Source organism: Pseudorca crassidens, chromosome 8 (genome assembly GCF_039906515.1).
Source record: "Pseudorca crassidens isolate mPseCra1 chromosome 8, mPseCra1.hap1, whole genome shotgun sequence".
In the NCBI taxonomy this organism is placed as follows: Eukaryota; Metazoa; Chordata; class Mammalia; order Artiodactyla; family Delphinidae; genus Pseudorca; species Pseudorca crassidens.
The window spans coordinates 82,400,203-82,415,354 of NC_090303.1; the positions used below are offsets into that span (position 1 = coordinate 82,400,203).

The following is a 15,152-nucleotide window of genomic DNA, read 5'->3' on the forward strand; positions in this document are numbered from 1 at the left end:
ATTCAGCAAAGTGAATTCTACAATTCAATGCCACTGGACTTAAGAGTTATAGAAGCTTATGGTTGATAGTTTCTCCATTTCTTTTTAATATAGTCCTAGGTCTACCCTTAGAAATGGCGGGGGGCCAGGGAACTGGAGGAAGAGCCTTATTCTGTTCAAGACCCACTCACAAATACTACATACACACTGAAAATCAACATGAAGGATATTAGAATATTAGACTCTTTTCTATAGGATTAGATAACAACCAATGTGCAATTTTTGTTTCACTTAATAGCTGGTGGTTTTAAATTTCATAATGCATTGCTCTCATACATAAAATATCATAAAGAGAAAAAAAACACTTTTCAACTATGTGGTTAAGAACTCTAAAATAAGTAAATAGTAAAATAAATCAAGGATATAAAATGAAAGTATAAGTTCAAATAAAACAAGGATTCAAGCTGCAGCTCTAACACTGTGATTCTTCAGCCATACACTAAACTTCTCTGGGTTCCAGTTTCTTCATCTACAAAATGAAAGAAGGATCCTGATTTTATGTCCCAGCTCTAAAATTCTGAAATCCAGTATGTCTGAAATCAATGCCCATTTGTCATCTCAAATTCATGTATTGAAATTCAGTATGAAATCTCAGAAGTGGCCTAAATAAGTTAAGAACAGGAGCATACGAGCTAAATGGCCACTCTGTGGTGCAAATGTAAAGATATTGTCCCCCACAGACTTTTTCTCTATGCAAGGAGCAAATGGGTAGGACAGAACACATTTTCATGCTGGGAAAGTTATCTTAGTTTCCTTTCATTCTGAATCACCATTTCCAATGGTGCGATCCCTCCCCCAGTTCACTCATATGGACTCCATGAATCTGAGTGAATGGGTGAGAGCTTCCACCTTTCATAGGCACCCAAAACAGGGAAAGGTTGAGGGAGAGAGTCACACCTGAAAAGTGACATAGTTACTCTGGCACCAAAAGTAAACTGACAGGCCTTTTAGAAGCTAATTACTGAGCCTGCTATTTGGTTCAGTGACAGAATTTCTTGTTTGTGGGAAGAAACATATCTGGGCACTGCTTTTTTCCATTACCACTATTTCTATCGTCATAAATAAGAATCAACAGGCCATTTCAAGTAGCATATGCTCCCCACCATTTAGTGTCTGAGTGTCAGCCGTACACAAGCTAAGCAACAGTGCCCCAACCTCCTGGCTGAGAATTCAAACCCACGAGACAAGGAAAGCACTTCAAATTCATTAAGATGGTGTATATGTCTGTGTGAGCAACTTGAAGGCAAAGGTGATCTGCTCTTTGTCTGTGTCTCTAGCAATCTCTGGCACGAGGCTGGCTATCCAAAATGAATAAATAAGTGAATGAAGAATGAATGAACGAATGAACAAATTGTTGAACGAGGCAAAATGTTTTGCGGTACGCGAGCCTCTCGCTGCTGTGGCCTCTCCCGTCGCGGAGCACAGGCTCCGGACGCGCAGGCCCAGCGACCACGGCTCACGGGCCCAGCCACTCCGCGGCATGTGGGATCCTCCCGGACCGGGGCACGAACCCGTGTCTCCTGCATTGGCAGGCGGACTCCCAACCACTACGCCACCGGGGAAGCCCAGCAAGGCAAAATGTTTTAAGATGCTATACCGACCGGATTTTGAGGGTTGGTCAGAGAATGTTGTTTTGGTAAGGGCAGAGCTATTTACAATTCATGATGGAGAAATGAAGGCCAAGACACAGTGTGACCCAAGAGAGAGACTGCCTTTGATTAGCAGTTGCTCTGCACGTGCTCAAGTTTCCCTGCAATATTCACTATGAGGCCTCACTAGGAAAGACAGGAAATCAGAACGAATGATGGCCATTACAAAATTCAATTGAGACCTCCAAAGAAAAACTCTCTGCTGTCAGTGAGGGTCTTGCTGGACAAAACAATGTCAGGTAAGGGACTGATCAGAGGAAAAGCAGGAAAAAGAGAAAACGAGATGTTGAAGGGGAGCAGCGGAAGAGGAGTTCAGGCAGAGGTGTGAGTGGGAGAATAGGTGGGTGAAAAAAATGCACCATCGGCTTCCCTGGTGGCGCAGTGGTTGAGAGCCCGCCTGCCGATGCAGGGGACGTGGGTTCGTGCCCCGGTCCAGGCAGATCCCACATGCCGTGGAGCGGCTGGGCCCCTGAGCCATGGCCGCTGAGCCTGCGTGTCCGGAGCCTGTGCTCCGCAGCGGGAGAGGCCACAACAGTGAGAGGCCCGCGTACCAAAAAAAAAAAAAAAAAATGCGCCAAAACAAGGAGAGCAGAGTTAGACCCACAGTCCTCAAGGGAGGGTGTGGGTGTTTGGGTAGAGAGGAGCAGAAAGGCATTAAGTCTGGGAGAAGACAGGGAGGGAGGAAAAGAGAAGAGGTCAGATAAATGTCTATGAAATAATACCCATCAACAATGATAACAAGTATAAAAGAATCTTTCTTCCTTTTTGAGAAAGACAAAGGGAATTTTAAGTAGGATTAAGTAGTAGTAGCTTTCAGAACTCAGCAGAAGCAATAATAACTACATAAATAGCTAAGTGGATGGCAGGAGTTACTTCACTTTGGAATTCGGCCAGTATATCAAAGTTAACAGTAATATCACATCTTTTTGAAAGCTTTCCTGAGATTCTAGGGGGGAGATCATCTCAGAAAAACTGTACCAAGTTAATTTTAGGAAGAGGATGCTCCTCACTGCTTGAAGACATTCTATCTCCCGAAAATTGATAAGACAGAAGTTCTAGCCTGCTGGAAGCACTCTCTTATCCACGTAAATACATTGCCAATATTGCCCCCAACGGATGCAATTATGTTTACAGATTACCATCGCCTAATGTAAAATTTGACTCAAAACATAACCCACAAAGGATGCTCTAAATGCCGCAGAAAGGACCTGTGGATGTCCCACTTTCAGAGTTCTCTAACTTTTGGACTCATTGTGAATGGTTAAGATGTAAACCTCGTAAGGCTAGATTTTGAAACACGCACAACTGTACACATTCATTTCTGAATTAGGTGGAACTGGGCAAATTGGAAATATAATGTTCAAACCCTGGACACCTCTAGTCATGAATATCCTGTAGGTTTTTCCTCTTACGTACATTTCCTCTTTGACCATTAACGTGCTGACCATCTTCTTTGCTTCCCAGAAATAGAGATAAAAACTGGGTGCTGATGGCAATTTGGGGTACAAGTATCTTCTCTCACCATCTGGAAACATTCATGTGTTACTGTTTCCCAAAAAAATAAGTTAGAATATTGCGTTCTTTATTTATTTTCTACCCAGGGACAAGTTATTTTAGTATCACTCACAATGGAATTTGCATGAAAATCTGTTTACTGACCCCATTCCATAAGGGTGCATTTGCCCTAGCACTTGGAGTAAACACCATTTTCATTGCACTAGAAGTAGTTCTAATTGGGCAGATTGTTACAATTTTAGCAACACCCAAATAAATCAAAGGAATATGCAGCAGACATGCCACCAAGTCTGGATTATACAGCAACCCAGTTCAGTATGCCTGAAATAAGGATTCCTTATACACCATCAACAAATGCTAAAAGAACATCTGGAGACATCAAAATTTTTTGGAAAATATGAGTTTCGAGAAACTGATGATTCTGAAAACAGTATGTTAAAGAGTTATGTGATTAATTGCTAATTTTATCATATATATAGTATATATGTACATATATATCATATATACAAATATATATAAAGAATGGAATTCATTCATTTCACTAACTGGTAAATTTTCATTAATATGATCTAAACATGTGGATGATCAAACAATAACATTCAGAATTCAAAACGAAGCACCTTGGGGCTTCCCTGGTGGCGCAGTGATTAAGAATCTGCCTGCCAATGCAGGGGACGTGTGTTCAAACCCTGGTGCGGGAAGCTCCCACACGCCGCGGAGCAACTAAGCCCATGTGCCACAACTACTGAGCCTGTGCTCTAGAGCCCCCGAGCCGCAACTACTGAGCCTGTATGCCACAGCTACTGAAGCCCGCACTCCTAGAGCCCGTGCTCCGCAACAAGAGAAGCCACCGCAATGAGAAGCCTGCACACCGCAACGAAGAGTAGCTCCCGCTCGCCACAACTAGAGAAAGCCCGCACGCAGCACCGAAGACCTAATGCAGCCAAAATAAATAAATTAATTAAATAAATTAAAAACAAAACGTTAAAAAAACACACACACAAAAGCTAAGCACCTTGTAACATATACCTGAATGAGAAACACATCAGGTACTCTGTGTGTAACTTCTCCTTTCAAACCTTTCTATAAACTGCCTGCTCTTTATATCCCATTATTCATTGACACGCAAACTCCTCTCCAATAAGATGAACCTCTGCACTGTTCTTCACACACCTCCATGCCACTCTCTGCTGGCCCATCCTTGCCCTCATTTCGGATGCTTTCTCAAATCTTTCTTGTTATCAAACACTCGCCTCCTCCATGAGGCTTTGAATTTTACTTGAACTTACAGTCATACATTTTCTGAACTTCCTCAATATCTATGTCCAAATTTAACACTTAATCGTAGGATTGTTTTGCTCTCTGCTTATGTACGTGTATGTGTATCTCTTTTTCCCAATTAAATCACATGATTGAAAGGTAACACCTCCCTCTTAAGCCTCTCCCTGAAGTTTCTGTCAAGATCCTACTCCACATTTAACTTCGCTTTCCCTTGATAGTTCTTCTGACTGCTACGTTTATCTGAAAACATGCTGAGGGTTTCCCTGGTGGTGCAGTGGTTGAGAGTCCACCTGCCAATGCAGGGGACACGGGTTCGTGCCCCGGGCTGGGAAGATCCCACATGCCGCGGAGCGGCTGGGCCCGTGAGCCATGGCCGCTGGGCCTGCGCGTCCGGAGCCTGTGCTCCGCAGCGGGAGAGGCCACAACAGTGAGAGGCCCGCGTACCGCAAAAAAAAAAAAAAAAAAAATGCTTAAATGTGCCCTGTCTTAAAGAAACTTCTGAAAGCCTGCTTCTTTCTCAAGCTCTCCCACCGTATCTACTTTCTTTCTCTGTCAAACTTCTTTGAAAAGCATTCTTTCCTCTACTTCTGTGCGCACTCTGTCTCCAGCCCTCTCAACCTGAGTCTCCACCTGCGCGCACCCCATCTTCTCTCCTGACTCCCAGTTCATCTCCTTCCCCAACCGCAATGCTCATTTCCTCTTCTGCCTCATCCCCTAGAGGCTCAAGTTGTCATCCATCGTATCTGCACAATTTCCTTCAGCAACTGCCTCTCTGTCCTCGTCTTTAACTTCCAGGTCTCCACCTGCCACTCCCTAATCTGTATTTTTAGTGCAGCACACAATGTGGGGTGCCAGACCTTATGCTGCCACCTGCTGGCGAGTTCCATGAGGCGAGCTTAGAACCAAATTCAGGGTCGTCCCTCCACATCTACCATCAGTGCTGTCCTTTCTGTTAAGTAATTCTCCTAGACCTAGTTGTCAAAGATTTAACATTCAGAACCTCCATCACTTACCACCATCTCCCCCGCATTAATCACTCACTGTGTACTGTAAATACTACCTACTACAATCTCTGCACTCTGTGTTCCACCCCTAACTAGCACACCTCATTTAAGCTGTGACTGCCCATTACAGGGGCTACTGGATGGGCCCTGATTGACCTTTCTCCTTTCTCTCCCCTGATCTCCAACCCTCCCTACCCTTCCGCCAGAGGAATCTTTTTGAAACAGGTATCTGAGCAGTGCCTTAAATGAAAAGTCTCATGTAATTCTACCCTACAGGTAGGATAAAGCCCCAACTCCTCAGCTCTGGAGCTTCTAGGAAGAACTCCAAGGTCCTGCATGAGCTGGCCTGTCTCTTTATCCTCTTCTTTCCTCACTTCCCCTCTCACTCCCTATCTTCACTCTCACTCACTCCGGCCTCCCTGACCTTTTTGTACCTGTACCTTGAACCAAAGAGGCTTGCCCTGGATCCTAGAATGGGCTGCCCTCATATCTTCACGTGGCTGACGACACCAGCCACTCAGGTCTGGTCTCAAATGTCACCTCTAAAGCATCCTGACCAAACGATCTACAGTAACTGCCACCGTCCCTCCCGAGACCACCTGGTCACTCTTTTCACATTTACTCTGTTGTATTTCTCCGAGGCACCTGGAAGTCTCTGTTCCTTTATACATTTACGTATTTAGTGTCTGTCTTTTCACACTCAGATGTAAGCCCTGTGAGCAGGAACTTTGCCTCACTTCACTTACCCCAGTTCCTGGAAGTCACATCCTCCACAGGGGGGCCCCTATTTTCACATCCCCATCCTTGCTCCATTTATATGGCTGCTCTAGCACTTATCAGATTACATCTCTTATTTGAACAGCTATTTCCAAAGGAAGTGAATCACGGGCAAGGAAGTCATATCAAAATGTCCGGGCCAGGGGTAAGCAAGGGAGGGGTGTCTGGTTATAAGATGCTCATTCAGTGTAGAAGATTTTAGTGTAGAAGACTTATGCGTCTTTGTTAAAATTACCCCTAACTTTTTATGTTCTTTTTAATCATGCTGTACATATTTCATTTTCTATGTGTTAGTTTCTAATATATATATATATAAATGGATTAAAAGGATGTTTATATTGACCTTGTATCTTGAATTGATCTCCCTAAATGTACTACTTAGTTCTAAGTCATTTTTAAAACTCCATAGATGTTTCTACGTACATAATCATGTTTCTGCAAATAAAACGTTTCATTCTAACACTCAAAAAATGCACATTTAATATCACTATTAGTTTTCAGCACAAGATATAGAAAGTAGAGCATCAAAAAAAATCATAGCTGATAGAGCTGTGCAAGATATGGGGAACATGGACTGAAATAGTTGAAAAACACTATCTTAGAGCCATTTGTTATGATCTGTCATCCTCACTACATTTTGAACTCCTGGTGAGCAAAATCATGTCTTGCTTATTTGTAAGTATCCCACCAAACCTAATAAAGTACTTTGCCTAAAGTAGGCACTCAATAAATGTTTTCTTAAATAGAATTAAAATATCCCAGTGTTGGACACATGCCCCATGTTCAGTACATACTTGTCCGTTGACTGTAAGAACCAGTGAGCACACCTAAGTCTGTTGAACGATCAATGTAAGCTCAGCCCCACTGAGAAACTATAACAAGAGACGTGAGGAAGTAGAAGATACCGTCATCATTATCCACATAGAAAAACTTCATTTCTCAGATAATGATAAAACGAATGTACCAAGGAAAACATTGAAGTGGCTACCTGTGCATTTCTTTACGTGACTGTTCCTTTTTCCATGTGATCCTAACTTGCATCCAAAATTCTCCTCCCAGAATTCCGCAAACCATACATTTCTTCGATTATTGGCAAGCGTTCGGCTTCTAAAGTATCGATCGAACCCTATTTTAAAGAAGAAAGGTATGATTTTAATATTCGTCCAAAATCAAAACCAAATACCATCAGAGCTTTTGAATAGATATTATATGATGTTGTGATCATTGCATGAAAAAATATGTATAACAGATGGGGGAGGGCAGCCAATAACCCAGCATTAAGGCTTCCCTTGTGGCAAGAGTCAATGGGGATCAGTGGACAATATCTCCACTCCCACCATTCACCATTCAGGCACCTGACTCTAGGGATGTACACAGCAGGTAAGCCTGTTGGGTGGCATCCGCACCACCTCTGTCTCTCCTCTGTGTCTCCCAGCGGCAGCAAGCAGTGACCTCGTGCTGAATATTCAAAACCAACTCAGACTTTTCTCATTCTCCTCTCTCTCCCCTAGCACGAGTCAGTGTTCCAGGCTTCCGTGCTTCTACTTGCCTCAAGGTTTATCTGTCCCGCATGTTCCATTTTCAGCTAATTCAATAAACTAATCACTACTAATGTAATCTTCTGGAGTCATGGGTAATGGGCTAGTGTCATTCTGCTCAGGTAACCAACTCACTGAAGGGAGACCACCTGGAAATAGTGCCTTATTCCCAAGGATAATGGCAAAGGTAGGAATTTCAATCACTGTCGAGATCATTGGAAAAGATATTTGGGAGACAGACTGCCTTTCAGAGATGCTCCACATCTTTGCTGTTGCATTTATTTACCCATAGAGCCAGGCCAGCATCATGTCTTCATTTGCTATAAAGCAAGCACTCTCCTTCCAACAATGCTATAACCACTGTATACACCCATGGAAATATGCAAACTTAGAGGGCGACTACTAACATCACGGAGATATCCAAGGCCAACAGCAGTGCCCCCTAAAAAAATATCTAGTGGGTACTCTTTTCTAATAAAAAATATATATATATATACAATATGTTGAGTTAAATAGTTACTGTCTTGACCATTCTGCCATCAGTCCTAAAAATTCTATCGAGTCATTAATAATGGATTCATCTCACCGTATGCTGATACCCTGATTTTGCTTTTGAGTTTAGATTCAGTTGGAATGAAGCAAATTCTCTACAGTGCATCCTTACCATCAATTGACGCTCTTTTGGGCAAAATTGTCACAGCCCCTTCTGCAATCTCCTCCTGCTGATAAACAGGTGCTATTTTGGATCCCCAACTATCTGAGCCAATCCAGAGAAAATGCCCACTTTGGTTTAATTTTTTCGCTGCTTCCAATATCCTCCTATTGGAATAAAAAGAAATAAAACATACCACATTTACCAAGAAACTCTACACTTGTGAATGTTACAAGACCAGCTATATGAAGTCATAAACACTCAGTAGGTCACCATTAAACAACCAGTCAATCATTCTAACTGCCTGAGTCTTATCATCTCCTAAAAGGAATATATTGGAGACTTTAACTCCAGCAGCTGATAATTAGCCTTATCCTTAACCTCATTCACATCATTCTGTTTATCATCGTTATTTGTCTCATTTCTTTCAGTCCCCAGGCTTTACTTGATAAACAGATTGGACTGAGAAACTAGAAGGCTGTTGTCTCTATGTAGCAGAAGGCAGTCTGTAATTGCATGAGAATGTTGCAATTCCTATGAAATCTCACAAGATTTTACATTGAACATGAAATATGTCAGAAAAAGGATGTGGGCTGCCAATCTGATCCTACATGAGGAAGAAAAGCAATCAGCACCTGATGTCATCTTCATTAGCAAACATAATCACTGCCCGAGCATTAGGTGTTTCTAGCAGACGCTTGATTATTTTTTCAAATTCTCCAGGTCTTGGTTCACGTGGGATTTTCTGTGATTGAGCAATGCAAACACCACCTATTTAAAAAAAAAAGAAAGAAACAGAGAAAGTGATTAGGAAAAGACATTTACTTAACACACTTAATGAGGTTAGCTACTTTATAAAACACGTGACTCAGTAAAGGATACTGTTTCTCAAAGTATCTGTCATTCTCACCTACTAAAAGCAATCACTTTTTTGCATTATATGTATCAAATAAATGACATCAATAACTTAATCATACATCAGAGGTTTTTTCCAAGTTTAAACATTATTTTTGTGGATGTCTTTAAAAAAACCAAAGTGTACAAAATGTGGGACAAGAGAGAAAGAGTGGAAAGAAGGCTCTTTTAATTCATTTAACCTAAGTCCAAGGATAAGAGTCTGGATTAATAAAAGGTATGAGTATGTCTTATAGGTGAGACCACCTGTGAGGAAGGAAGGTCCTTTTGCTAATTTTATTTATCAGTAGACTTCCTTTAAGGTTAATTTCCTTTTTTGAGCTCATAGTATTGCAGCAAGATTCTTATGCAGCACCATAATATGTTACGAGACAAGTGGTCTTCAAGACTGAGACACTAGCCAAGTTTCAAAGACACAAACCCTCAGTTGACATATATCTTCACCATGAAAATCAAAATGGCAGAAATCCCGTCCCACTCACATGGAAAAAGACAAGAACTCTTCTTTTGGCCTCTCCTTTTAAAGCAACATGAAGCCAAAAAGAAAAGTTTAGAAAAGATCTCTGCCCCCTGCCGATGGGCTGGGCTAGGAGGAGAAGAAGGAGGTTTCCTTTGTTTCAGTGGTACAGTTATAGCATATTCTGATACTAGGAGAAAAAGCAATATTAGCAAGATGTTTCAACTGCATTACGGTTTAAGCAGGCTTTTTGAGTCGCTTGACAAGAAAATCATCATTTATTTATAGCATTGCTTCAGTAGGCAAAGGCATGTTTTCTTCTAAACAGTTGACAATGCATTCAGTCACCCAAACATTACTGGATGCCATTATATGCTATGCATTGGGCTGGACACTGGGAATGAGTAGTCTAATCCAGCAGTTACCAGCTAGTCTGGGAGAGGGGCATTCCAATAAATTATCATGGAACATGTAATAAATTTTAGAATGGAGAGAGTATACCACACTTTGGGAGCACAGAGGAAGGAGTAACTCAAGTGCTTGAGAGAGCTGGATTTTAAATGGCAAATATACATAAACATAGGGACAAAAATGGGACATTTCTGGTAGAAGCCAAGGTATGAAAGAACCTTGCTTGATCGTGACCTATGGTTGAGACTGGCTGGGGCTGAGGTTGGAAAGAATGGACAGGTCCAGCTTGAGAATGACTTTGTTATACATGCCAAAGAATTTGGATTTTATCTTGAAAAGGATGGGAACCCACTGAAAGCTCATGAGCAGGAGAATTACATGATGAGCTGTGCACTTTGGGAAGAAACCTCAAGTAGGCAAACAAAGAAGAACCATGTGGTAGCCAGACAAGGGGTGTCCCGTGTGTTGTGATCAGATTTAACATACGTGACAATACTGTATGAATAACAGTGCTAGAGTACTGAAGGTTATTTTCTGTATAAGTTAGAGCACTGCCAAAGTTATCCCTGCAATAGAAATACCCTCACTAACCCTACACTATGCTCTTCAGGGGTGGGAATTGCCCATAATCCACAGACAGAGCCTGTAGTTAGTTAGTCTACTGATATGCCATGAATAGTTGTGATGACTGATTCATTTGTTCAGTAAATATTTATGGCGTGCCCACTATCTGTCAGATACCATGTGGGGCATGTGGATTTACAATGGTGAATAAAATAGACACGGCCCTTGCCTTCACAGAGTTTAGAGATGTTATGGGTAAAACAGGCTTAATGCAAAACAAACCCGCAAAATAAGTATATAAGTTATGGCAAGTCCTAGGAGGAAGAGCAAGGACATTTAATTTAGATTGAGGAACGTTTGGGAAAAGTGTCCCTAAAGTTGGTATCACTTGGTTAAGGTCAGAAAGAAGAGAGAATGTGAGAGCATCACATGGGAAAGTGCAGGAAAGAGCCAGTGGAGTTAATGAGTGAAGGGGAGAGAAGTGTGAGACAAAAATGAGAGCTAATTTGGGGGCCAAATCATGCATGGCATGCAGAGCCTGCAGAAGATTATGTGTAATTAAAGTGCCTGACATTTAGTAGCCCATAGGAATACGTCTTGTCTATGACCGCCGCATTTCATGGGAGAAAAATGAATGAGGACCATTGAATTACGTAAGAGGGCAACCTGGAGTGAAAAGAATAGGAGGCCATGAGCCCAGTTAGGAGGTTATCAGAACAGGCAATGGGAAATGATGACTAGGGTAATGCTGCTGGTACTGAGGAGGGGCAGGTGGACCTGTAAGAATTTGAGTTAGAATCAGTAGGGCTTTGTAATATTTTTCTCACCTTTATTGAGACGTGAATGACAAATAAAAATTGTATATATTTAGGTTGTACTGATTGGATCTAAGTAGTGAGGTAGTGGGAAACCATTAAGCATGACTCTAAGGTTTTGGCCTTGGTGATCAGTTTGTGTGATGACACTATTAAACAAGTAGGAAACACAGGAGGGTGAACAGGTTTAGAGAGGAGGAAAGAATGATTTTGATTTAGGATAAGGTGTTTTCAAAGTACCCATGGAACATCGAACTGAGAAAAAGTAAGTCTGGAGCTAAGGAGAGAGAAGGGAGTTGTAATCACAATGTTGCCTGATGCAGATACAGTAAGAAGTTGAAGTGTTGGGAACGAAGAGATCACTCAAAGAGAATATTGAAATCAACAACAGGAAAAGGTGAGTGACAGAGCTCTCAGAAAACCCACCAGCTAGGGGAAGGGAGCTAGTGAAAGAGACTGGACAAAAGTGATTACACATTTTGAGGAGAAAACTTTGGGGACAAAGTCTTAAGTTGAAGACTATGCATAATGTGTTTAAAAATCAAACAAACAAACAAAAAACTGTGGTGAGTGGAAGCATTAGGTAACCACAGAAATGCAAGACCCAAACTGTAACACTCTCTGGGGAACAATAGCTGTTTCAAAATATGACTGCTCTTTTAAGAAAATTCCTCTGATTACTTAAGGATCCTATTAAAGACATGTCATATCCAAAATATCATTCTGAGATTAATCCTGACTCCATTGCCAGAAGAAATGAAGGCCAGAAAATTTTTATTATGACTATTTCAGATGAGGCAAACAGGCAATGCCATCCAGACATATGGTTTAGTCTGAATTCATTGATGTATTCATTTACTACAGATCTAGTGAACATTTTTGTTTGTAAAAAGCTGAGTTGGGCTGGAATTTTACATAATCTATTCATATGTTTTTATTCCTTTACCTCACCTTTTATTTGTCAGCCTGGTCAATCGGTATTTTCCTGGAAAGAGGGACTGCACAATTAATTTATTTCAGCTGAGTAAATCCTTATGAAGATCCTGCACCACATGGCATTGTGCTGTTTGGTGCCTTATAGATATTTTATTAAATTGTGGAGTGTGTTACTCTCAGGTAATTGGAGTTAGAAGATTAGGATTTTTTTCTTAACCTTGAAACTCATTCACAATTTCTGTCTTCACATCAGTCAAGAAGCCACACTCATAAGCAATCATAAAAGCACATATCGTCTACTGCATTTCCGGAGCTATGGACATTGTCTCCCATTCTGTCCAAAAAAGTCTTATAATTGAATGACAAGATGTACACATAAGAAAAGCCAGATAAGAATGTAAAACGATGGACTGCTAAAAAATAATAGCAGAAGATCAACTGCAGTAATAAATGACAAGTCCCCCCCGCCCCCCACCAAATAGTCCAATGATTTCATGAGAACAAGAGGTCTTTATATACTGTTAGAGTTGAGGTAAAGTACCGATGAAATTTAGTCAAACATTCAGGCTTTATCAAAGACGTGCTTCCTTCAATACTCATTATATGTTGTTTCAATTTTTAAAGAGACTCTCTGACTTGATTTAGACTCCTGGGGTGGGAGAAGGAAGAGGAGCTGCTCTCCATCAAAGCACATGTCTATTGCATCTATTTCTTCATACCTCACTCTGGAAGAGTACTGATTGTGTGCAATTCAAGGAACACTAACTTTCTTATTCTACAGCTGTCCCCAGTTCTGCAAGAAATAATTTTGAAAGCTTAGCGCTTAGGAATGTTGTACGGAGGAATTTATAATTGGCTGTTCTCTAGAATCTTCTGACTTCCTCATTTGTGTCAATGTTTTCCTTTTGATTATTTAGTGATAATTAAAAGATCATTTGTTGAACAAAACATTTTACATTCACTCTACAACACACGTGATCACTCCTTCCCAGTCTCATTCACTCTTACCTCCCTAGTCGTAGCGAAAGCGCTCTAAGATTGGCATTATCACCACATTTCTGATGAGGAAACTGAGAAACAAGGGGTGTCAACAGCTGGCAAGAGGTTGGAACCCAGGTTCAAAGTCAGATCTGACTCCAAGACTAGCCTTTTTTCTTCATCTTTTCCATCACTTACCCAATTGACCAGTGTCTCAAGTTGGTTCACAATTTCTGTCAAGTTCTAAGTAAATCAAATCGAGTCCCTGGTTATATAACTTGTTAGATCTGCATGACAGAATGGTTTTGATACATAAACAAATCAACAAAGTTACCATTTAATCAATGGTTAAGCTATTGGTAAAAAAGTGATTGGTCAAAATTGTTGGTTAACCGTAAGAGATTGTTTATAATTGACCCTAATGAGAATGTAATATAGTCAGTCAACTATTATTAAATTATTTCTTATGAATGCACTTGCAAATAATAGCAATGAGCAAAACCAAATAACCAGTTTTTTTGTTCCTCTCTTAAAGACAATAGAAACACGTTAACTCTTCAAAGTGCCGCGATCCCAATTCCAATTCTTAGGGAGTGAGGAATTTCCCCACCATCACCAGGCAATCCTCTGACAAAAACTGGGTGTCCTACAATTCAACTCATTTCTGATACTATCTACCTGGATATTGTCAGATTCCACAGGTTAAGGGTTCAAGTCCTACAAGACTGTCTGCCCAGCCCCTGCCCCACTTCAGATGTCAGTCACAAGCTCTGCTTGTTACCTGTGCTTCTGACCAACTGGTTACAGATCAGAGGTTCCCAAAATCTCTTCCTTGGGTTCAATTAATTTGCTAGAGAGGCTAACAAACTCAGAGAAACATTGTACTTACCAGATCACTGGTTTATTATAAAAGAATGTAACTCGGGAACAGCCAAATAAGAGATGTACAGGGCAAGGCATGGGGAAAGGGCACAGAGCTTCCATGCTCTCTCTGAATCTCCAAGTGTTCACCAACCTGAAGCTCTCCAAACCCCATCCTTTCCAGTTTTGATGGAGGCTTCATTACATAGGCATGATTGAAATGGCCATTGGTGGTTGAACTCAATTTCCAGCCCCTCTCCCCTCCCTGCAGGTTGGGGGGTGAGACTGAAAGTTCTAACCCTCTAATCCTGTGGCTGGTCTTCCTGACAACCAGCCCCAACCTTAGGTTACCTACAGGCTTTCCTAAAGTCATCCCTTAACATAACAAAAGACACCTTTTTCACTCTGATCACTTAGGAAATTCCAAGTATTTTAGGATCTCTGTGCCAAAAACTGGATAAAGACCAAATACTATTTCTTATTATACGTCACAATATCACAACTCTATGCCCTACTCTTTTCTTTTTTTTTTTTTTTTAACATCTTTATTGCAGCATAATTGCTTTACAACAAATGCTGGAGAGGGTGTGGAGAAAAGGGAACCCTCTTGCACTGTTGGTGAGAATGTAAATTGATACAGCCACTATGGAGAACAGTATGGAGGTTCCTTAAGAGACTAAAAATAGAACTACCAGATGGCCCAGCAATCCCACTACTGGGCATAGACCCTGAGAAAACCATAATTCAAAAAGAGTCATGT

General features: G+C 41.2%; 1 protein-coding gene across 3 annotated transcripts in view; it reads right to left on the reverse strand.

Annotated features, from left to right (window-relative positions):
- The window catches only part of GRM8 (glutamate metabotropic receptor 8), a 766,011-nt gene that overhangs the window by 421,724 nt on the left and 329,135 nt on the right, over positions 1 to 15,152 (reverse strand). For all 3 annotated transcript variants that reach the window (XM_067746898.1, XM_067746900.1, XM_067746899.1), the window contains exons 4-6: positions 9,091 to 9,226; positions 8,468 to 8,622; positions 7,254 to 7,391 (exon numbers count right to left, since the gene is read on the reverse strand). In XM_067746898.1, the coding sequence (XP_067602999.1) occupies positions 7,254 to 7,391; positions 8,468 to 8,622; positions 9,091 to 9,226 (429 nt within the window). The remainder of the gene's footprint in view (positions 1 to 7,253; positions 7,392 to 8,467; positions 8,623 to 9,090; positions 9,227 to 15,152) is intronic.